The sequence below is a fragment of the Panulirus ornatus genome, chromosome 47, assembly GCF_036320965.1.
Source record: "Panulirus ornatus isolate Po-2019 chromosome 47, ASM3632096v1, whole genome shotgun sequence".
NCBI lineage: Eukaryota > Metazoa > Arthropoda > Malacostraca > Decapoda > Palinuridae > Panulirus > Panulirus ornatus.
In genome coordinates this window covers 8,635,986-8,660,138 of record NC_092270.1, presented here as the reverse complement: position 1 = coordinate 8,660,138, position 24,153 = coordinate 8,635,986, and the positions used below count along the sequence as shown (strand labels likewise).

The 24,153-nt window shown below is 37.7% G+C and overlaps 1 protein-coding gene across 1 annotated transcript in view; it reads left to right on the top strand.

Moving 5' to 3' along the window:
- Nucleotides 1-24,153, top strand: part of PolrMT (mitochondrial RNA polymerase) — a 39,411-nt gene that overhangs the window by 3,500 nt on the left and 11,758 nt on the right. Inside the window, exons 3-15 of the mRNA XM_071689660.1 lie at nt 401-1,383; nt 2,389-2,532; nt 4,701-4,865; nt 7,988-8,164; nt 10,136-10,276; nt 12,462-12,638; nt 13,583-13,769; nt 14,975-15,155; nt 17,946-18,161; nt 18,645-18,786; nt 20,452-20,652; nt 21,414-21,575; nt 22,056-22,229. Coding sequence (XP_071545761.1) covers nt 401-1,383; nt 2,389-2,532; nt 4,701-4,865; nt 7,988-8,164; nt 10,136-10,276; nt 12,462-12,638; nt 13,583-13,769; nt 14,975-15,155; nt 17,946-18,161; nt 18,645-18,786; nt 20,452-20,652; nt 21,414-21,575; nt 22,056-22,229 — 3,050 coding nt within the window. The remainder of the gene's footprint in view (nt 1-400; nt 1,384-2,388; nt 2,533-4,700; nt 4,866-7,987; nt 8,165-10,135; nt 10,277-12,461; nt 12,639-13,582; nt 13,770-14,974; nt 15,156-17,945; nt 18,162-18,644; nt 18,787-20,451; nt 20,653-21,413; nt 21,576-22,055; nt 22,230-24,153) is intronic.

The following is a 24,153-nucleotide window of genomic DNA, read 5'->3' as shown; positions in this document are numbered from 1 at the left end:
CATGAGTTTGATTTCTTTTTGCATTTCATGTAAATTACAACTAGGTTATTTAGATACTACATGAGTGCTTGAGTCGTAAAATGCCACTGTTACATTTTACCACTGGATGCTTAAGCCTTTGCTGCTTGTGGTCAGTGAGGGGCCCAGTTCTGTGGCTACTGCTTGAATTTTGCATTGAAATGTGTACCTTGTAAACTGTATGAAGAAATTTGCTCTGATTCAGAAATCAGTTTTTCTTTTTACCAGATATCTTGTGCCCTTCAATAACTACTTTGGCTGTCACTCAATTACCGTTGTGTAACTCTCTTAGGTTAACATTCTTGTGGTTGACCATTTATGTGCCATAATTGTCTTTTGATTGGTTTTGATAAGGCTCTAATCTAATTTTTTTTCTCACCAGTTGCTGAAGAGATAGTATGTGAAGATAAAGCCACAGTTACCCGTGTCAATCAGCATTCCTTTAATCATACTTTGGGAGGCATCCCAAAAGCACCATCAGTAACAGTATCAACTTCTAAAGCTTCTCATTCAGTGGAAAAAAGCCTTCCTGCACAGAACTTGTTCGACCAAGAGGAAATTTTCAATGAAAAATTTAAGGATTTGATAAGTTCACGTGTTGAGAGCAGCTGGACTTGCTATCCAAAAATAAATGAAGAAGTAAGATGGAGCAGAGGGATGAGTCATACATATGATTCTACTTTTTCCATGAATGACATCATTAGTGATGGCATAGAAACATGTGAAGTTAAGTTTAATGATGTTAATTATGCCCAGGACATATTTGGTATTGATGAACTAGTTGAAAAAAGTGAAACGTTAGAACTTCCTGACAGGGATCTTTTGCCTTTATCATCCCCACTCTCTGGCTTTGCTGATGCAAGTACAGTTCCCCAGCCAGAAAACATTGAATCCGTTGGTGCTGTCAAGAAATTGACAAAGAAAGAAAAAACAGGTATGGGTCAAAAGGATAAGAAAGTCGTGTCCACCAAAAAGAAGACAAAAGCAGTAACCACAAAGCAGAAAGGAAAAACTGATGCCAAAAGACTAAAAGACACTGATATGACTTCCAGTAAAGCAAAAGTCAAACAGGTTTCCTCAAAGTCAAAGTCTAAACAGAGTTCAAGGAAACTGTTTACTGGTGATCATCATGAAGTGGCTGAGCTCCTGTCTCATGAACTTGACATGGAGGAAATTTATGCTCGGAGTGTAGAAGAGGTTATTGTTAAGTCTCCTGTGTCAGCAACAGAAAAAGTTTTGAAGGGAAGTAAGCAGCAGAAGAAACTGAAGGGTGAGGAAAAACACAAGAAATATCTTAAAGAGATTAGGAGAAGAGGGCGAGAATCAAGCTTTAATCAGACTCTAGCTGCTTATGTTTGTGTGTGTGTAAGTACCTCTAGTTTGAATGTGTGTGTAATTTACTTTCTGCATTGTATGGGTAATGAAATTTACACTTTGTTAAGGCCCCATCTCTTGAAGTCTTTACCATCATACAACTTTGTCGATACGTCTATATTATCTGCATTACCCATGGCTTCAGTTATTTTATTCAATTTATCCACCACTCTTACACTATAAAAGTACCTTTTCACATCATTCTTAACAAGATTTTTAGTTTAATTTTTCTGTTGAATCTTCTTGTTCTCCTTACATGCCACAAAGAAATGTTCACTTTCTGCATTATCAGTATCTTTATAAATCTTAGAAATGATGATTAGGTCAAAATGCTGAGTTTAATAGAAAGCACAGTTCAGCCTTGCTTGATGTATGTCAGTGAAACGTAGAAGTACAATAACTGAATGATAGGGTGTAACTTGTGGATGTAGATTTTCAGAAACTGGAATGTGGAACGAGAAGGGTTGGTAGAATAAGCAATGAGATTTGGAGTAAGGAAAGGAGTGCTACTGAAAATGAGGGATAGTGTGTTAATGTGATCTGGACATGAAAAAATGGAATCAGGAAGATGACTGTATGTATAAGGAAGGAAAAAGCAAAGGGGAATCATTTGGTGAGGTGTTAGTGAGGAAGTAATGTGATTGAAGAGGTTTCAGCAAGGAGTGTCTGGAATTGTCCAGAGGTTTTCTTTTTCATACAAGAAATTGCATGAGTCAGTGTTCTTGATATTGGAAAATTATTGAATAATGGGAAGGTATTGTATTGGAAATCAGGACAACTAAATGAACCTGTGTGTCATTGTTTCCTTACTGTTCCCTCTTTAGTTATTTGAGGTATATGGGTATTGGTTTTCCCTTTGCATGTCTTCTACCTTGTTAGTTAAGGATAGACCATAGGCAATGAATTTTAGCGGTCTGATCTATTTTTCTTGATTTGATCTGTATTTTGATGTGATCTTCCATTTGTGACTAACGTTCTTCATTATTTCTTCCTCAGGTAAACTTGGGTATGCTTAATCGAGCCACTCACACCCTCCTCTATTATCGACAGCGTGCTAGACATGTGACTAACAGCTGTTTTAGCCAAAAGATCAACACTATACAGCCTTATAATATTGTAATTCTGGGTCATGCAGAAAAGGTAGGATGTTTTTAACTATTGTTTGGGGTGCATCATAACAGTAATTTGATTTAGGTTTAGGAACATTTCTATGTGCCACACTCAGTCATGTGGGAGGTAAGCCACTTAAACATAATTTTAAATCTGTAACCAAAATATTTGACTTGTTACCTTAGGAATAAGGAAACAGATAGGGAGGACCTGAACGGAGTGAAGTGCTTTCAGTGCCTCGAATTGGATAAGGTTTGGGAGCTGAAGTGAGTGAACAAGGTTGAGTTGGGGATAAGGACTTGGGCATGTTAAAGAGCATATAGAAGGAAAGGTCAGTGTCCGACAGATTATTTGTTTTATGGTATAGCAGTCCTGACAGTGTTCTTTGGATGCAAAAGAAGTAAGAGGGTAACAAATGACTTTTCCAGAGAGTATAGATGTACTAAGAGGACCAGTCGGGTATGCTGTAATATTAAGGACTTGTAGAGTCGATGAATGAAGTGACTGACAAAGAGTAGGTGTGTGCTGGAAGCACAGGGAACTTGGGTAAAGGGGAGACCAAGACGAAGAAAGGATGGAGTAAAGGAGGGCCTGAATATTTAGAAGGATGAGAGGCATAACAGTATATTTTATAGAAAAAACTGGAGTGATACATGGTGGTGTGGTGTCTGTCATTAATTTTTATGTCATCATATGTTACCTTTCATGCCATACCATACACTCGGTGTCACACACCTTGGCATTATCTACTAATGCATTCTTAGTCTGCCTCCATGTCACCAGAGCCTCCTCTTCTACTGTTTTGGATTCTCTCAGTTTTTGTTTAATGTTTCTCGGAAGTTGTTATATTTTTTTTATGCAGACATATACATATATACACATGTACATATTCATACTTGCTTGCCTTCATCCATCTCTGTTGCTACCCCGCCGAACAGGAAACAGCATCGCTGTTTTACACCAGTATTTTTCAACTTGTCCACTTAATCCCTATTGCTTTTTTCATTTCTACATCTAGTCCTATACCTTGTAATGACTGATCTGTATTTTATGTTCAAGGCTACCTCATGGAGTTGGACAGCCCTGCACTTTTTGTGAGCTTGTGGAATTGGTACCCTATTTTCACAAATGATCCCTCACAAAAGTGCATGAACTTTAGATGAAAGTTGCATGCATGCAGCCATTTTTCAGTGAAAGGTATAGGATTGTATGAGTGAATGGAATTAACGAGAAATTTATGGGATTGAAAGTTGTAAACACGTTTTGAAAGGGAAAGTTATTTGGGTATGTTGGAAACAAGGCTGAGAGGTAATGGGACCTTTGAGCGGGATGGAATAAAGGGTGTGAAATCAGGCTTGCAAGATGATACAGTTGATAATGGATGGAGGGATTAGCAGTTTGAAGAGTTGTTTGATTGCAATTCTTTTAGTGCAAGATCAATAGTTGTGAAGTTAAAGCATAAAAGGTTAAGAATATGGGTATTGATTGCATATGCATCATGCTGAGATAGAGGAGGAAGAGGTTAAGAATACCTTTTGGAGAGAGATTAAAAGAGCATTAGAGGATGCAGATTTAGGGAGAAACTGTGTAATTGGTGACTTGAATGGATGGGTGGGGAATAGAGTTTTGGAGGCAGTGAAAGGTAGGTATGGGGTCATGTATGCAAATGATGATGGTGAAAGAATATGTAGATTTTACTCATCGACAGATATGATTGTTGCTAATGCATACTTGGAACATGAAAGTATTTTTGAATATCCATTATGAATATTTCAGATGAACTAATGGGGGTCAAATGCATTGGAAGCATTTTTTTATGGAGATGGTATGAATAGAGATATTCTCACTTGATGAATCAACATATTTTGTAAAGTGATAAAGTGAAAAGTACATCTGTAAGGATGGAAGTCCATTTTCAATTTAGAACACTGTGCATGTGTTGAGAGTGGTTATAAGTGTCCTTTAGATTCTGTATTTACCTCATCCACCCAATTGAATAGGTAATTGAGGAATGATGATTGCTAAATAGATACACATTTGGATGCCATATAATCTAGGAAACACTTTGATCCTTTGAAGTATTTTGTCCATTTGAAATCCTGACTTATAGGTTTGAGTTTCCTTGCTCAACATGTAACTAGAAGTGAATTTCTTACAGCCAGCACAACTTTTAGTGAAACACCTTTTTTTTTTTGCAGGGGAACTTCAGAAAAATGGAAGAGCTTTTAAAGTGCCTTAAAGAGGATGATATTACACCAGATGAAACTACATATGCAGCAATGCTTACCTGTTTAGGAAAGCAGCAAGAGTCCTCAGCCAATAGTAAAAATATTCAAGCATGTTTAGATGATATGCAGAAAGAAGTAAGTGATTATATCAAGATCAGTAGTGCATGCTATTTCATTGCATGGGAAGTAGGAATTGATAAGGAAAAGAAAATTAAACAAATTATGAATCATATATAATAATCCTTGTGTATCACTCTTATACAGCTGTTTCTTGATGATGCGCTCCAGAATTTGTCACCAGCACTGCATGTTTTATAACTGGGTGATTATGCAGGAGATATGATAATTTATTCATGCTTGAGAGAAAATATTTTTGGTTTACAGTATGATGTTAATACAAGTTATATGCTCTGTTGTTATTGTGAACAACTTTCATTGTCATGGTGCTTTTTAAGAATAATTTGTCTTGTTAAGCCTACAATGAAAGTTTAATAGGTCTTTCCCAATATGATATGTGCTCATGAATTTGTTGCTTGACAAATGATGCTTCACATACAAATGTGCTCTTAAGTAGTGGGTTGTGGAATAAACAGGTACTGTATTATGTGAAGTGAAAAAAAGATTTTTCCTTCGTATCATGCATTGTTACATACTAACAAGTACAATGAAGTCTTGTTATCTGGATCATGTGGGACCAGACCTCATTCAGTCAAGTGGTTGAATTCACTGTTCATGGTTTTGCTCTTTTATCTACAGGAACATATATCTTTGTTAGTGCAAATTGCTTAACACAGTTGTTGTGACAAAGTACCTCTCTGAAGATTTACATAACATGATTTAAAATGTAAAATACAGTTATGCTTTATTGTATTTATCACAGGTGTGTGAAGAGGGGGCAGTTAACCAAGTGCAAGTGTTTCAGTATGAGAAGTAGGGGAGCTAGGATAGGCTGGCATGTATTGGGGAGAAGGGACAGTAGAGGGGAGAAGGGTTTCAGAGTCACTTGGTGATAACCAGTGTTGTTGGAGAAAAGCAAGGCCCAGGAAGATACTGACAATGGAAAGTTCTTTGCTGGTCAGGGACAAGTGTAAGGTTTTGGATAATACTGATGAGTCATATTTCTTTGCTAATCAGTGCCACAATCAGAACTCTGAAGTGCTCATGAATTATGAGGAGAGTAAATGTTATACTTCAGTGAACATAGTCATTCATACACATAAAGATTTGAAGAGGGACTTGCACAAACAGACAGACTGAATTTAACTTATAGCTGGAAATTAATTATGTAGATTGCCGCTAATAGCATCCTGTTACAGAAGCATAAAATGATGTTCATAGCACTGAAAGGGTTAAAAGTTATTTTTTGAAAATATTTGCGTCCAACCAGGCTGTTCTGCAGGTGTCTCCCATCTTCAGCATCGCAGATGAGATCATACTCTCACAGAGATTTGTATTGCCATTGGACTGTACACTTCATTCTGTAGTAAACAGTCTACTTCTAAGTATTTCTCATTCATTGGAAATTTGGATTCCTGCTTTCTTCAGCTGGTATAGAGTACTTTTTAATTTTTTTTTCTTTCAAAAAATTACTAAGTGTGGTTCAGGAACGGTGTGTCTGTATATCATTATAGGCATCTATTTTTATAAAGATGTATTGAGTAACCAGTAAGAGCAATAAAAGGTTAGTAGGTCTCACAGTGGTGTCACCCATCATTATTGCTATTGCACCTGATGATAATTTCATTAGTTCGTGACAGCACCCTACTATGGTAGGAGAAGCAGTTAGGTGTATCAAAAAATATTTGTATTATAAGTACTCTGCAGATAGATTTATTTTGTTCAGTTTGATCTTTTAGCACACATCAACATGATCCAGGCATGGCATGTATTGGCACTTATGTATATATATATATGTGTGTGTATGAGTGGATGGACCATTCTTTCTTTGTCTGTTTCTTGGTGCTATCTCACTGATGTGGGAAACAGTGATCAAGTGTAATGAAGAATAGATATATTATATTATTATTATTATTATTATTATTATTATTATTATTTTGCGTGATTGCCGTCTTCATTGTTTGTGAGGTAGCACTAGGATATAGACAAAGAAAGACCCAACCACTCATATACATACATACCCTTACACATACAAATACATACATATGCATTACATATCAACATATACGCATGTACATACACAGCCATATACATATATATCCATGTACATATTCATACTCGCATTCCATCATACATTCCTGGCGCCACCCTACTCCACCCCACAGGAGGTAGTGCCAGGAAAATGGACAAAAGAGGCCACATTTGTTCACACTCAGTCTATAAGTGTCGTGTGTAATGCACCAAAACCACAGCTCCTTATCCACATTCAGGCCCCAAAGACCTTTCCATGGTTTACCCCAGATGTTTCACATGTCCTGGTTCAGATTGATAGCACGTCGACCCTGGTATACCTCATCATTCCAATTCACTTTATTCCCTGCACACCTCTCACCCTCCTGTATGTTCAGGCCCCGATTGCTCAAAATTTTTTCACACCATCCTTCTACCTCCAATTTGGTCTCCTGCTTCTCCTTGTTCCCTCTACCTCTGACACATATAGACTGTTTGTCAAACTTTCCTCACGCATTCCCTCCATATGTTCAAACCATTTCAACACACCCTTTTCTGATCTCTCAGCCACACTTTTTTTTTTTTTTAATACCACACATCTGTCTTACCCTTTCATCACTTATTTGATCAAACCACCTCACACCACATATTTGTCCTCAAGCATTTCGTTTTCAACACGTCCACCCTCCTCTGCACAACCCTATCTATTGCCCATGCCTTGAAACCATATAATATTGTTGGGACTACTTTTCCTTCAGACATACCCATTTTTGCTGAGACAACGTTTTCTCTTTCCACGCATTACGTGGAGAAGTAGCCCTAGAAATTTGTTGAAAGTGCGGGATATTATTTGGAATGAACTTCCCACTCAGAGAAAATTACCACTTTTTGAGTCAAAGAAAGTTTTTGTTCAGCAGCTTTATACCACATATATCACTTTCTGATAAGCCTCCCATATAGTCTCTATTTAGATTTTTATTACAAACTCATTTCCAAAATGCTGGTACATTCATTCCTATAATTTGTCTGTTAGAACTGTTACATTCATTCATATAATTTGTCTGTTAGAACATCCTCATGCTGTTGTTACATCTCAGTTACATGAGAATTAATAGGTTTCCTTATTGCAGGGTATAGATGTTCAGAATCTCTTTAGCAAAGTTGATTTTATACGTGATGGTTATGAATGTACTCTAAGAGCCATCCGTCGTGTCTCCCCATCATTTGAACCACAACAAGTGATTCCTCCAATTGGCTTTAGTTGCAACCTTGTCAGCCAACTGAACAAGACTTTACATACAACAAAGGTATGGTATATAGTAGTTAATATATGTTCTGCATGGATAGTTATGATGATAGTTGCCATATATCAGTTTTTTATTGAGTAGGAGGATGTTCTTATACCTTCAGGCTTAAGAGCTAGTTCATTGCATATAAAGTTGTTTTGTACTTCAGTATCTGGTGGTGTAAAGCTGTGGTTGTGTGTGTGTGTGTGTGCACTAAATAACGTTCCAGGTATCTGCCAATACATCCTCACCCAATCTCTCATATACCTTCTAATTCAGCTCTTCTTCCACTTAAAATGTTGCTGCTTTCTCTCGTGCACCTGGAAGTCACTTAAACTCCCTCCTTGGAGGTACCATCCATATACCTTTCTTTTCTTTTTTTCCAGCAATTTAACTCCATGATCCCACTACTAACTACTCTTTTTCTTTTACTTACACTCCACTCTCCACATCCCATACAGTTTCCTCTTGCATTCAAGAATTGCTTTCCTTGATATCTTTCATTCTTAGCCCACTCCCGTTATTTCCATTATTCTCACCCTGCACCGCTCATTATTCACTTTTATTTGGTATCCCTGCACAAAGAACTTTTTTCCAAACTCACTCACTTTTACTACATCCTGCCCATCCATGTTGTTTCCCCTTTATCAAGCCCCTTCAACTTTCAGACTTCCCTGTACCAGAAAATTATCAGATATCCCTCCTGCTTCCCAATTCAGCACATTTGCATGCAACAGCCTCTCCTTTGTATGCCTGTAGATTAGTTCACAACCCAGTGATGCCTGTTGATGCCACTTGCTCATTTATGTTTTCACATTTTATAGAACCAATATTCCCAGTCACTAATCCTTTTTTCAGCACACAACAAGCTGTTCCTCAGTTAATTGTACACCAGTTAGCCCGTTTCCCACAGTTACACCCTTAAGTGTCTCCTCACCCTCTCTTACATTGAAGGCTTCTGAATCACTCATTTGGCACCTCCCAAAAACTCCTCTCTTTTCTTTCACTACCAGTTGAATAAGCACTGACAGTATCTTGTAGGCTGCTATCATTCTCACCTGCATTGGTCTGGAATTTACAGTCCTACATCTCTTCCTTAATCAAAAGTGCTGCTCCACCTTTGTTCTCATCCTCACTATAACCTTAGGCTTTACTTCCTTGGACTTTCCCAAACCATTGTACCTCCTTTCCCTTCAGCTTGATTTCACTGAGAGTCAGAACATTCAGGTTTCTCTTATCAAATATACCGTCTATTTCTCCCTTCTACTTTTTCCTATACATCCACAGAAATGCAGACACTCTGGCTTGAATCGTCAGTGACCATCATGACTTTACTCTTTCTCACATTCCTGCTTTTAGAAATTGATAACATAAGGAGGAGAGGGTTTTCAGCTGTTATGCTTCCATCACAATCAGTCTTCTACATCACACAGGAGATTGCAAATGTATGAAATGCTGGCATTAGCATGAGAATCCATGTTTCTTTTTAAAACTGCATGTAGATTAGGGATGTGTATGGGTGAAAAGCTTTTAAACTTGATTTGTCCCTTGTTAATGGGAATAGGGATGTAGGTGATAAATACAGAAATGTATACTTATTTTCTTATTTCACTGCTGTCTAATTTCTGAACAGATATCAAAGAATTTACTTAATTATTTTTAGACAAGTTGAATGTAACAATCATCCTTATATGTGAGATGGGGTAATGAATTGTTAGTGACCACCCTTTAGTACCTGTGGCAATAGACATTCTTCCAGCTCTTCCCTGAATCAGATTAAGGTCTTCCATATTGGAAATCTCAACTGCACCATTGAAATGTCTTTTTATTTGGATATGGCATTTCTTTCAGAGGTGAATGAATATCTTTATATGATTAATTGTCTCATGAACTGATTTATCTGTCTTTCGCATGAAGTTATCTTCTATCATTCAATGATGCTTGTAATAGCAGATTTTGTAGAGCATGTATATAGTAATTTTCACCTTACAGGTATCTTCACCAGCACATGGAGTTGTTACTATGAAGGAACTTTCTGAATGGACTGAAGAACAGTTTGATATGGAAGCTAAGAGTGAGTTAGTTGTTAACAGTATTGAATGGAAAGAAGACTCAAAGGATACTAATAACTATGTAAGTAACTGAATGAAAAGTTATTTGTCTTAAAAATGTATGCTTATAGTTCAGACTATTGCCGAGCCTTTTAGATAGAAATCATTTGGCAGTTTTTTTCATGTTGGCTACTTTCACAGTTACATTGGTGGGTTTATTCTGTTCGCTCACCTCTCTTTTATTATTTAAGAACGTCACATTTATTTTATTGTGTTTTACTCTGTTTTTATTGAATTACTTCTTCACATCTATATTAATCTGCTTTTTTCACATAGCTTCATGCTGTCGTGCCATTTATCTTTTTTTGCTGCTTCTGAAGTATGCTCACTATTGACTTTCAAAACTGATTCAGACTTCTGAAAACTGTACTCATGCCTCCCTTCTATTCTTTTTCTCCCACCCACTGAGGTCTCACTGTAAGTCAGCTCTTGATTTGGGTACAGACTTTGTTGACCTCTGTTGAACTGTCCATATCTGATGTGTTTCCTCGAAAGAAAGGAACCCACTGGTGAAGCATCCTTATTTGTGTGTGTGTATAAGTAGATACTTACCCACTTACTCCTACCCTAGGACCCATTTTATGGGGATACTGCATCATTTGTGTATATTTATGTAACTACATAACCCAATGACAACGCTAACAATAAGGTTGAATTAGGAGGACTGACAACACAGCCACCTATCCTTACCTTTTTCTAACTTCTCTCATAGTACAAAACAGTTAGCAGGCAGTGACAGCACCCTAAATATATAATCCAACAGTCCATAAGAATAAAATGTCACAGCACTAACTACAGCATAATCAGTACCTTCATACCAAACCCCCATCACCACTACCAGTACTACTACTACTACTTCTACCACCACCACCACATGCCCTGCAAGGCACACTCCCCAGCTGCAGAACCTGACCAACACACCCAACACCTATCTCTGTGGAGATTTCAGTGCCTGCTATTCCATTTGGCTCACCATTCAAACCCAAGATCCCTGAGGTAAACTGCTTAGGAACAAACTGGATCCTTTCAACATCCTCAACCCATTCATCTAGCCAACCAAACTCCCAACCTCGCACCTATAGCAACCAGACTCACCAGACATTACCTTTTGCACACCAGACCTGCATACAAGGACCACCTAGGGCATGCTACATGAACTGTCCTTTGACAGTTTACCCATTTGCATATTTTGATAGCATCACCTGGCCCATCCAACCCACACAGCTACCAAAAAGACTTCAGCAAACTACTGGAAAGCATGCTGGCCATCTTTCACTTAATATAGCATCCAAGCTCCAAAACTTCGTCTTAGATCATATTCGTTATCCATTGTTCTTACCCTGCACCAATCATTATTCACTTTCATTTGGTATCCCTGCACACAGAACTTTTTTCCAAACTCACGTACTTTTACCACATCCTACCCATCTATGTAATTTCCCCTTTATAAAGCCCCTTCAAACTTTCAGACTTGCATCCACCAGAAAATTATCAAATATCCCACCTGCTTCCCAATTCAGCACATTTGCATGCAACAGCCTCTCCTTTGTATGCCTTTAGATTAGTTCACAATCCAGTGATGCCTGTTGATGCCACTCGCTCATTTATGTTTTCACATTTTTTAGAACCAATATTCCCAGTCACTAATCCTTTTTCAGCACACAACTCAACAAGCTGTTCCTCAATTTGTTTTACACTTGCACTTCATCAGCATCACAGACCAAGCTAGTAAGAAGTACATCATGGGGGATATCAGTTATAAAGAGATAGATGGGGGAATTAGGATTCTCATGGTGATAGTGAATTATAGATACACAAGTTCTTTGAATGTGTACTGGAAAAATTCCTTTTCCATTATGTTAGTTAAGAAACTAGCATGAGAGGAACTGATGCATAATATTCACTAGATCTTATTTTCACTCACAGTGGCATGGATATTGAGAATGTCATATATGATAGAACAATTTGATTATGTAGTGCTGGTGTGATTATATAGTAAATATGAAAGTTAAAAGAGTAGAAATGAGACAGGACTTATGGAGAGGGTATAGTCATGGAAACTATACAAGAATTTGGAATAAATTTCTGCAAGAATTGCATTCCTATTTACTTTTAATCTAAGCATGGCAATGTAGTTAACAATATGTATAGACGGGCGAAAAGTGTATATTTGGTGTAATTTATTTTATTATATTTTTGTCCTGCAGAGAAAGATGCTAGAGTACTGGGAAGGAAGATGGCAAAAAGTGCTGCGCCAGACCTTTTTAACTCAAGTAGATGTTTTGAAGAAATCTTTTTTCTCACAACGACTAGACAAGCGGATGACATTGTACCCCTACTTAGTGACTCTACCGCCTGATGAGTTTGTCAATATTATGGTTCAGGTACCTAGTCTTCATTCAATATCATATTCTCTTTATAGTAATTATTTGGTATATGGAAAGTTACTGAGTGTAGTAAGTTTTTACCAGAGGAATAGGGCATGCATAAGAAGATTCATGATGTGATACCACCATGTCTTGTTAATATGTTCATGAGTGGGGTTATGAAGATGAATGTGGGGTCCTTGGAGTGAGGGTTTGGCTTAGAGTATGCAGGGTGAATGGGGGTTATGTTTTGTGAACCACTTGTTATTTCTAGATGAGATGGCAATGGTGGCAGATTTCGGAGAGAAACTCCAGAAGTTGGTGTTAGAGTTTTTGGGAAAATTGAGAGTAAATGTGGAGTAAATAAGGTATTGCAGTGTAACAAGAGGGTAAGATAGGGTGGTGTAAGTTTGAATGGGGAGGACCAGGAGAATGTGGAGTACTTTAGGTTCTTGTGGGTAGATATTATTATAAATGAAACCATTGGAGTTACTATGAGTCATAGGGTGGAAGAGGGGCTATAATCTTGGATGCACTAACCCCTCAAGGTGGCAATTCTTAGCTGGTATGCTTGGCTCACTGGTACATCTTAAAGGTCTCCTAAGTATGCCACAAAAATCTTAAAACTTTTAATTAGATAGTGACATTTTTGCAATATCTCATCCCAAGCACTTTTATGTGGGTACCCTTTCAGTACTCATCTTTTTTCTTTTTGCTTCACTCCTTTCCATCTTTCATATGCCCTCCTGTGTGCCTTCCTACCTTTTGCTCACAGTTCTCCCCATTGCCCCTTACTTTCTTCCTCATTCATTTTTTCATCTTTCCATTTTTTCTTGCTTCTCTCTTTTCATTGGTATTTTCTTATTTCCTCCAGTTGTTAATACATTCATTTTGTCTTATTCTTATGTTTTAGACATACATTTGATTTACTTGAGGTTTGTAATTGTGTATATTTATTTCAGGAGATATCAAGATTAGCTCGTGGATCAGAGAGTTACTCTCTCTCAAGATATGCTGTTTATCGCCGCCTAGGGGAATTGGTTTTTAGCCGCTATCTTGTGCAGTATAAGAAGGAGGTTGGGGTATTGGACAAACTTAAGAGTGTTTACGACGAGTACATTTCCTGGTATCTGAACAACAACAGGGAAGGTTAGTTCAGTGTTTTTTCTTTCTTTCCTTTTGATTTATGAAAATTATAGCCTCCTATTTGTTTTCTTGCACAGACTCCCCTCAAGTTATAAACCAGGCTCGTGTTGCAACTTTTCCAACCTAGTTAATTTTTCTAGCTTACAAACAACTATATAGCAAAATATTTTATTCTATCATTATGCATTTGTAACAAGGGTTGGATCAAGTACATGGAGCCTTTCAGTTCACTTATGCACATCTTCAACTTACATTCCAGTGTCCTGTAGTTAACTTGGGCTCCTAAATTGATTTAAGTGACTCCAGATTTTTCACTTCGCACATGAAGTTGTTTTGTTGAGACTTCTGTCCAAGGTTCTCAACCTTCACATGCACTTTTGTAGTGCCATTTATTTATTGTTATAAGAATGTAAGGAAAGGAAATATTCTAAGAAAAACAGAATGAGTTTCTCAGCAAATTTGATACAAGGGATTATTTCCATAATGATAAATGAAAATGAGGCACATGTTGAGTTGTGTGCTGAAAAAGTATTGGTAGATAGGAATACTTGGTAAAAAAGAAGTATAGATAAGGGGGTGTGGGTTAGTGGAAAGTGGTTCAGTAAGAGGATCTGAGTTTCAGAAATGGAAGAAGCCATTGTGTTAGAAATTAATAGTAGCATGAAGTTTTACATTATGTCTAGACTTCTTCTATGGATAAATCATAGTGTGATGTATATCTACAATCTAAATGTTGAGATGGAGCAAAAAATATTTTGAGTTATTGGGGCCTGGACATGAAGGGTATGATATGTGTACTTAGGATAGAGAGAATTGGAACAGTATGGTATACAGGGAATGATGTGCTTTCAGTAGGCTAGATCAGGGCATTTGAAGCAGCTGGGGGAAACCATGGACTGGTCTGTGGGGCCTGGTTGTGGGTAGGTGGCTGTAGTTTTAGTGCATTGCACATGAGGGCTAGAGAATGAATGTGAACAATGTGGACTTTTTTTGTATCTGCTCTTGGTGCTACCACGCTAACAGGGGAAATGGCAGACTAGCATGAAAGGAAAAATAGGAATGAAAGGAGATATAAAAGCTTTCAATTGCTGCTGATGATCACTAGACCTTACCTGACTTGGCTTTTCTTATTTTGAACCCAGTGTACTATCAGCACCAGATTGAAAGAAAACGCTTTCAAGTCAAGACATATTTACTTCCTTTAACAGATGGTGTGACGTATGTTCCTCGTGTGCGGTGGCAGGAATTGGCAAGCTCTTGGGGAAGTGGACCAAACGTAGAACATGGCCCAGTGGAATGGCCCAGTACAGTGATGGTGTCTATTGGCAAATTCTTGTTTACAATGATCTTCGTAAAAGTAATGCTATGGAATCCTCTTCTTTCAAAGAAGTATGTTTGATCGATTTTTTTTATTTACATTACAAAACTGCTTTGAATTGTTTGGTTGTGTAACTTAGAGGTAGTAGATAGGAACATCACTCACAGATACTCACAGATCTTTGTCTGACCGTAGGCCTCCTGTGGAGTCCTCTTACGTCTGCTCCTCGTCTAAACGAAAAAGTTTTTGGTCATGTCCAATCATGTGTATTTTCTCGTAGTTATATTTCTGTGCTTGGCTTTCCCAGAAACGATTTGGTCTTGCTTCAAAAGACTGTATTAATGGTGCTGTTATTACTTTCTCTGGTAGGCTGTTCTATGTTTCTATTCTTTGTGTAAACAAATATTTCCTAATACCTGATCTTGATCTTGATTTATAGTTTAAGCTGGTGCATGCAGGTGGTGTAGTCATCACGGGGTTGTATAGAATTAGACTCATTTTCCTCATATTTTCTGGTTAGTATCTTGTATATTTCGATCATATCACCTCTAGATCATCAATATGCCAGTGTTGGAAGGTTTGATTTCTTGAATCATTCTTTGTAGGAGCCTCTGCAAACACTGTGCTAGACTTGCCCTCTGCCAGTGGCCTGTCACTTATGAGGCACTAAAGGCTATGAATGGCACTGGAGTTCACTAGTTAAGGAGACTCTGTTGCCATGGCCACCCCTTTGAGGGAGTTCCAGAAGGGAACATAAATCAGAAATATAGATAGCAACTTGGCTCATTATTTTCTGTATTTTGATGATAGTTGCAAACAGATGGCCAAGATTTAAAAAGATAATCCATTTTATAACCCCAGTCACATAAAAGTTTTCACTGAAGCTAGGCCTGAAACAAAATGCAGAATATATTTAAAAGATAGTGTTGAAAGCAGAAAAGTTGAAAAATTAAGCTGAACTTTGGAGAATGCGGAAAAATATATTTTGAAAAGCTGCATATCTTAGCTGTTAGGAAAGACAAGAGAAAGCATTGAGTTGCAAAATTTAATGATGTAGGGAAAGAAGCAGATATCACTGCTTACTGTGGAGTTACTAATAGCCAAACAATAATCATGTGATGCAGTAATTTGCAGATTACACCATGTAATATATTTGGAAAGGGGAAAGGGAACCAACACTGCATCATATGGCATGTAGGTCAAGCTTTGAAGTCAGACTGGGAGACTTGATATGTTTAATTACTTTGCAGTCAGTCAGTAGGTTGTGTAGAGTTAAAAGTCCCCCAGATGTTAGAGCAGTTCCTCACATATGAATGAATCAGTCTTTTTTATAGTTGGAATGATTGTTATGAAGAGAATTTTTAGCTTGTTAGTGGCAATCATAGTTATTTGTGTGATATAAGGCATCCACGAAAGATATATTTGTGTTGTAGAATTACAGAGCCTTGAAAGATGAGGAAGATGTGAGTTTGAGAAGATTTAAACTTAACTAGGTTGCATCTGCCCCACAGGAAAGTCATGTCCAACTCTGAGTTTATAGCAGCAGGTGTGATGAGATAAGACATATATCAAGCAAGATTAATTTAAATATGTTTGTTGTATGCAGTGCTGAGCCATCAGCACATACAATGTCCTTTGCAGAAGGGATTGTTAATAAAAAGTAGGAAGAGAGTATGGGAGAGTACATACACTGCTATTTATGGAAAGAGTAAGATAGTTATGAGAGAACAGGGTGAGGGAGGAAAACCAAAGAGAGGAGCTTGGATATCGGATTTCGATACCACACTCCATCAAAAGATCTTGACTATCATGAGCTACAACAGTGGATTCCCCAGGCTCTTCCAGGTGGGATCACCTGACAATATTATGATAGGAAATTACGTTGCTGGTAGAAGTTACCTTTGAAAAGCATTACTGATTGTTAGAGAAAAGACTGAAATTGGAGATGCTTAGGGAAATGGGAGTTGACAGTCAGAAACTTTGGAAAAGTCTGAGTGGCAGGACACAGATGGAACGGTCACCCATCTTTGGGATAGGCTAAGCTAGTATATGTATCCAAGAAGGAAAAGTTACAGTTTTTAAGAAGTGGGATAGACAAGCAAGCACAGGCACAAATTGAGAAGCATGTTTCTTCAAAATGTGAGTAGGTATGCCATCTGGTCCTTGCACTTTGTGTGTGTCTAGAAAGAAGTCCTTTTTGGACTGTAGAAGATGAGCTTATTGGGAGGGACTGAGGATTAAAAAAATTTTAATTTTTTGAAGGTAGAGTTAGGGCATAAAAGGAGACGTAAGAGACAGCTGTTGTATTATTAGAAAAGAAAATCAAAATAAAGATAGTGTAACAAGTTTTCAGATATACTTCTGGCCAAATACCAGAGAACCATATCAGTAGAAGGATAGGAGTGATTTTCATTTTTCCCGAGGATAAAGGAATGCTTTGTCCCACTGATGACATACTTATGTTGATTTTGGGAGATCAAAGTTGAGTGTGAGTTAGAGGAATGAATGAGATTACTATGTTGTTCAGTCCTTATCTTGAACTCCATTCATTTGCACTTTTATACCCTGAACTTTACTTTTCATTCACTTTTTTTGAAATACTTATATTTTTCATTTTGATTAGAATTGCTGATATTGCTCATTTACTCATTTATTGATCTTTACTTAGTTTTTCCATCAGTTTGTTGATGGGAACATAGCTTGAGATTGTAGGTAAATAAAGTTTACCCCATGATAGATCTCATATGCAACTTTAATAGCAGTTACTTCCATACAGAAAGATTCTCTGCATCATAGAAGGTATACATAACAAACTTATATATGATAAAGCTGAGATTATAGATATAAAATGTGTCTTTCAGACATGCCTATCCAGTCCTGTATGAGGTAGAGCGGGTAAAGGGTTACCGTGTGGTGGATGAGATCAAACCGTCACCATCCTTGGTGGAATTGTATCAAAAAGCTGCAAAGCCCACACTGACCTTTGAAAGTATTGTCTCACCAATGGTTTGCCCACCAATTCCTTGGGTATCCACAAAAATTGGAGGCTACCTTCTTAATGATGCCAAGATTGTCAGGTAAGATTGTTATATATGGAATGAGCCTACATCGGATATTTTTTTAATACCATCCATCTGTCAGTTTATCAACATCACTCCATTCCCAATTGTTTGGCACAAATTAGGTGTATACAGCCACTGCAGCATCACTAACCCTCACCTTTTTTTCACCCCAGAATAATTTCAATTAATAAGTCTCTTGGTATTTATTTTTGCATGTTTGATCTCTGTTTTGCAAAATCATTTCACACAAAATGGTGTGTGCACTTGATCGATCCTACGTATTTAGAAAGGAAATTAAGAGCTGATGGATTGCATTGGCATAAAAGAGAAGTTACTTATGAGCACTTGATATTCATTTGTGGTTTATTATGATAAACTTTGCTGTATTTCAGCCTAGAATTAATCATAAAGTGAAGTTAGGAGTTCCCTATTGAGTGTAGCAGTCCTGAAACTTTGAGCAACGTTCAGTTGTAAAATTGCATATTCCATCCCATGCAGGTTGCCTTACAGTGCTCATCTGCAGAAACAACGCATGGAGGAGTGTGGTAATCAGCAGCTGTACCCAGTCATGGATTCTCTTAATCAGCTGAGCACTATCCCATGGAGAATTAACAAGCCCATTCTTGATATCATTATTCAGGTAATGTAGAATTAATATTTATGAAGATTTCTAAAATTGGGGGAAATAACATATCTAGCATGAATAAGGAGGTTTTTAAAAAAAGAATTTTATTTTGCTTCTTGTGAGAATATTTTGCTTCTTGTTAGAATAGATGAGATTAAATTTGAATATAAGCAAGTTTATTAGGCTTATCAGTTGTGAGAGACATGACATTTGGAGTTTTAGTCTGAATAGAAAGAACAAAGAGGAAATGGAGTGTTTTGGACTTCTGGGGTTGGACATAGGAGCAAGTGGAACCTATGGGAGCTGAAATGAGCATTAAGTGGGTGATGTAGCAGAGGTCCTGGTTGCATTGAGGAATGTGTGGAAAGCTTGTTCATTCCATGTGAGGGCAAAGATGGGTATGTTTCATGGTATTGTTGTCCCAAGTGTTGTATGGATGCAAGACATGGCCGTAGATAACAGAGTACAGAAGTGGATGAATTTGTAGCAAATGAAATGTGAGGACAGTGTGGTGTGATGAAGGTTTATTAATAAGAAATGGTGGGTCACTTTCTGTGAGGGCAAAGATGGGTGTTGTATTTGATGGTATAGTAGTCTTGACGGTGTTATATGGATGCAACGCAGGGCCATAGATGACAAAGTATGGAAAAGGATGTTTGTGTTGGAGATTGAATGTCTGAGAACAATATTTGGTGTGAGGAAGGTTGATTGAATTAGAAATATAAGGATAAGTGAGAGATATGGTGGAAAGAGGATTATATATGAAAGAGCTTAGATGTGGTGGAAAGAGGAGTACATATGAAAGGGCTGGTGAGGGTTTGGACATATGGAGAGGGTTTAGTTGATAGTTGGTAGGCAGCCAAATGACCAGGAAGGTATATTACCAATACTGCCAATACTGTTTGCCTGGGTATCAGGAGGGTTGGTGACATCTACATAGTGAGCCAGCCCTTAAGTGTTGTCAAGTTGCACTACTCTAATCCAGTAGCTTTTTTTTTTTTTCTTTTCTTTTTTCCCCACCCTCTCACATGTTGACTACTGGCATTCTGTCCACAAACGTACAACCTGTCCATGTCACACACATCACGTGACAGCACTTCACTAACAAAGCTCATTCATTGTAACCTGAGACTTTCTTGTGGTGAGCACTATGCACTATCCCTCCCTTTTGGCAAAATGCTAGAAGCAATAGATAGAAGAAGTAGGTAGGAACATTTAGGCAGGAGGATTAAGTACAGGCATTAGGTAGAAGTAGTAGGAACATTGGCTAAGAGCCTCTGTAAACACTCTGCCAGAGTTGCCCTCTGCCAGTGGCCTGTTAAGGATGAGGCACTAAAGGCTAAAAAGTGGCATGAGTTCATTAGTTATGGAGACTTTATTGCTTTAGCCACCTCCTTGAGGGAGTTCCATTTGGTAACAGGCGTTAGAGATAAATAGATAGACGAGTACTTGCAACATTTTCCCAGAAAGGATGAAGGAATAGTTTGGATGATTACTGGTAGACAAAATAAGCAAGCATTGATCAGAAGCACATTTCCATAGACCTTAACCCAAACCACTCTAACCTAATCTAGCCAGAATGATACAGTTCTGTTATCATATTAACCAGTTCATTCAATAAGTGTAAAATGATTAAGATTATAAGTCATTTTGATTGGATATTCTTTTGTTGATTTACAGCTTTTTAATGGTAAGGGATGTGATGAATTAGACATCCCGCAGCCACCATCAGAATGTCCAGAGCCACAGAAAATCCAATCTGGTATGAGCAAATCTGAAATTCACAAGATACGTCGACAACGCCTAGAATATGAACAAAAGAAGGGTGAAATGCACTCCTTGTGGTGTGATGCACTTTACAAACTTTCTCTTGCTCATCACGTAAGTGTATTTCAGCATTTGGTATTCTTATAGGGGTAGTTTTACAAACTGCCAGCACCATAAGGAATGAAAGTATGCATGAAAAGAGTCAGGTTTATCTCAGCAATTACTATACACAGAATGGGGAAATTAATAGGGAGGAAGAAAACAGTAGTTACAGTGTTTCTTTTTTATGTACTTTGATTAATTACCTTTCTTCTTATTGTTCTGTATTTAAAGGTATTAAGAAAAATAACTGTACTGTTAAAATAAAAAAGCAAAAAAGAATACCTATTCAAGGACACGCTTCAGCCCCATGGATCTGTCTGTTGCCACATCCTCTCCCAGGTACCTAAAGGACTCCAGTCTCTCCAGGTTTTCACCATCCAAACCTTCATTCAAAATCATTATTTCTCATAACTTGTCTATCTATCATCTTATTGGTTTACATACATTTTATATATTATTATACATAATTGCAGTTCCCATGTCAGCGAGGTAGTGCCAGGAAACAGACCAAGAATGCTTCCCACGTATTTCCTGTGTGTCTTAGAAGGCAACTAAAAGGGATGGGAGTAGTGGGTTGGAAATCCTCCCTTCTTGTTTTACTTTTCCAAAAGAAGGAACAGAGATGCAGGCCAAGTGAGGATTTTTTTCTCTGAGGCTCAGTGTTCTGTTCTTGATGCTACCTCACTAATGAAGGAAATGGCTAATATGTATGGAAAAAAATTATCAGATGTGGTAAATTTACTCATTATTCTAATGGATTAATGTTTCAACAGTTTCGTGACCGAGTGTTTTGGTTTCCTCACAACATGGACTTCCGGGGCCGTGTGTATCCATGCCCTCCACATCTCAACCACCTATCTTCAGATGTATTTCGTTCAGTCTTGAAGTTTGCCAGGGGAGAAAAACTGGGACCTAATGGTTTACGATGGCTCAAAGTAAGAATGCCATGTCATATCTTATTCAAAAGTACATATACTCTTTGGGAATATAAACAGTTTTTATTGGACAGTTATCTTTGTCATATATCAATAGATTTTTCCATAAATTGTATAGTTAATGCTTTTTTTTAGATGTTAAGAATGACCCAAATACTAGCACATGCATTGTATCTCAAGACTTCATTAATCATTTAAAATTTCTCAATCACTCTGTGAGTGGTAGGTGCATAGTTGTTCTTATATAGATGTATTGCCATGACTATATGATAAAATGTATGGTAATGACTTTCATTTTTGGTTACATTGTCATGTACATTATTTTCAGAATCCATACAAAGTGTATAAATCAAAGACAGGAAATACTTAGAAATGAACAAACTTCAGTGATGTTGTTTATCAGTCTATCAGTCTGTTGTTGGAGTGGTAATATTAAAAAACATGATAGTATTTTGATATAATGACTTAAATCTTTTTCAGTTGCATCTAGCCAACCTAACCGGTTTTGTCAAAAGAGATTCTGTGGAAGATCGGATAAAATATTGTGAGGACGTCTTGGAGGACATTTTTGACTCAGCTGATAAGCCACTCACTGGCAGGCGATGGTGGACAAAAAGTGACGAGCCCTGGCAGACATTAGCAGCATGCATGGAGGTTAGCTGCTCAAACAGTTTGGAATGTTTCATATAGAACCTTCATATAAGTTATCTGCAAATAATATAATGGTACCTAAATAGATTAACTGGTGCTGTGGTTATATCTTTTATAAGATGGGAGGTCAAGCTCTGAGTCTGTGCAATTATAGTGGAAACTGACAAACATTTGTTTAGTTTAAGAGTTAATCATGTTCCCTAGTAGTGGCTGTAGTTGTGGTTGGAATCACAGGTGATAAAGGCAGACACAGGGTGTAGAAGACGCAGCTAAGGTCCTTGATGTAGTAATTCTTAAAGGATTGAGCCTGTTAGATTTAGAGGTTCCTCAGGACTGGGGTAAATCAGGATGTTAAAAGCATATTTTTAGTCTTATCAGTTCCACGGAATTATCAAAAAAGTTAAAAAGAAGGATATAGTCTCAGAAATTATCCATACCTATTACTGTACAGCAAGGCAGGTATTTCACTACAATACAGTATGAAATTGCAGTAGATTATGGATTTTTTCTTTATGATGTAAGTACATTTTGAAATTATGGTCTGATTTTTTCAGGTTCAGTACAGAAGTACAAAATGTTTTCTCTACCCCTACTATTTTACTTTTTGTTTTTCTGATCCTTTTGGTCTCAGTGCTGGGTATGTTAGGTTTCTGCACAGTATCTTTGACGACAATGATATACTTCTCTGAGTGTCTTCAGTGACTTGAGGACATCAGCTATTACCATGTGTGTGTGTGTATAACCGTACATGAGCTACATGTTGCAGTAGAGTTTCTGCCTTTTTATGTATGCAGTTGTCCATAATATTGATAGGTTCCATATAATTTGATATCATAATTTGGTCACCGTATAATATCTAGAGTTTAGATTATGGTCCAATAGAATGAAATTTATTTTCACGTATTGATGTGTGACTCTCTGGTAGTGGCTGGCTGAACCTTTGGACATCAGCTAATTGCTGCATGTTTGACTTCCTTATACATCATGTAAGTCTGCTGCTGTGCTTCTCCAATTTGTGTATGCCATTACATTCACAAAGTGGAGTTTTGTCTGTAAAGTGTGAAGGCATTCGTTGGAGACATTCTTGGACCCAATGCTACTCACAAATGAATATCTTTTGCTCATAATAAAGATTAGGGAAGCATCAAAGATCTACTGAAGAGTTTGAAGCTAGTCCACGAAGTTGTGGTTGTACATGAACTGAGGAATCCTGTTGGAGATTTCCCTGGTGAGTGGATGAAATGTATGGTATTACTCACTAAAGAACCTGGAATCACCTCAGCTTCCCTGTTCTAGGCCATGGAGAAACAAGAGGAAGCTGTCCTCAACAATGCTGCTTTTTTTTTCTCTCCAATACACATATATCCCAGGTTCCAGTGCCTTCTCAAAGATCTGCAGATGATTGCTTAAAAGTATCATAGGACACTGGAGAAGGATGTTGAAGATGTAAATACAGTGTTGGATGATGCCTGGTATGCACATCATCAAGAAGCATTCCAGAGATGGAAGTGATAACATGGATTCAGATGTGTTGAAGACTTCATCAAACATCTGCTGATCTCTCTTATCTGTCTATCTATCTATATATCTAATGCCTGTTCCAATTGGAACTCCCTTAAAAGGGTGGCCACAGCAACAGAGTCTCCATGATTGATGAACTCCAGTGCCACTTTATAGCCTTCAGTACCTAACCTTTAACAGGTCACTGGTAGAGTGTAAGTGTAGCACAGTGTTTGCAGAGGCTCCTATCTAATGGTCCTAATGACTACTTCTGTGTAATGGTTGTACCATCTGCTTGTACTTAATAATCCTGGCGCAATGTTCTTACCTACTTCGTCTATTTACTGCTCCTACCATTTTGCCAAAAGGCAGGGCTAGCACATAGTGCTCACTGCAGGAAAATCTGAAGTTACGAAGAATGAGCTGC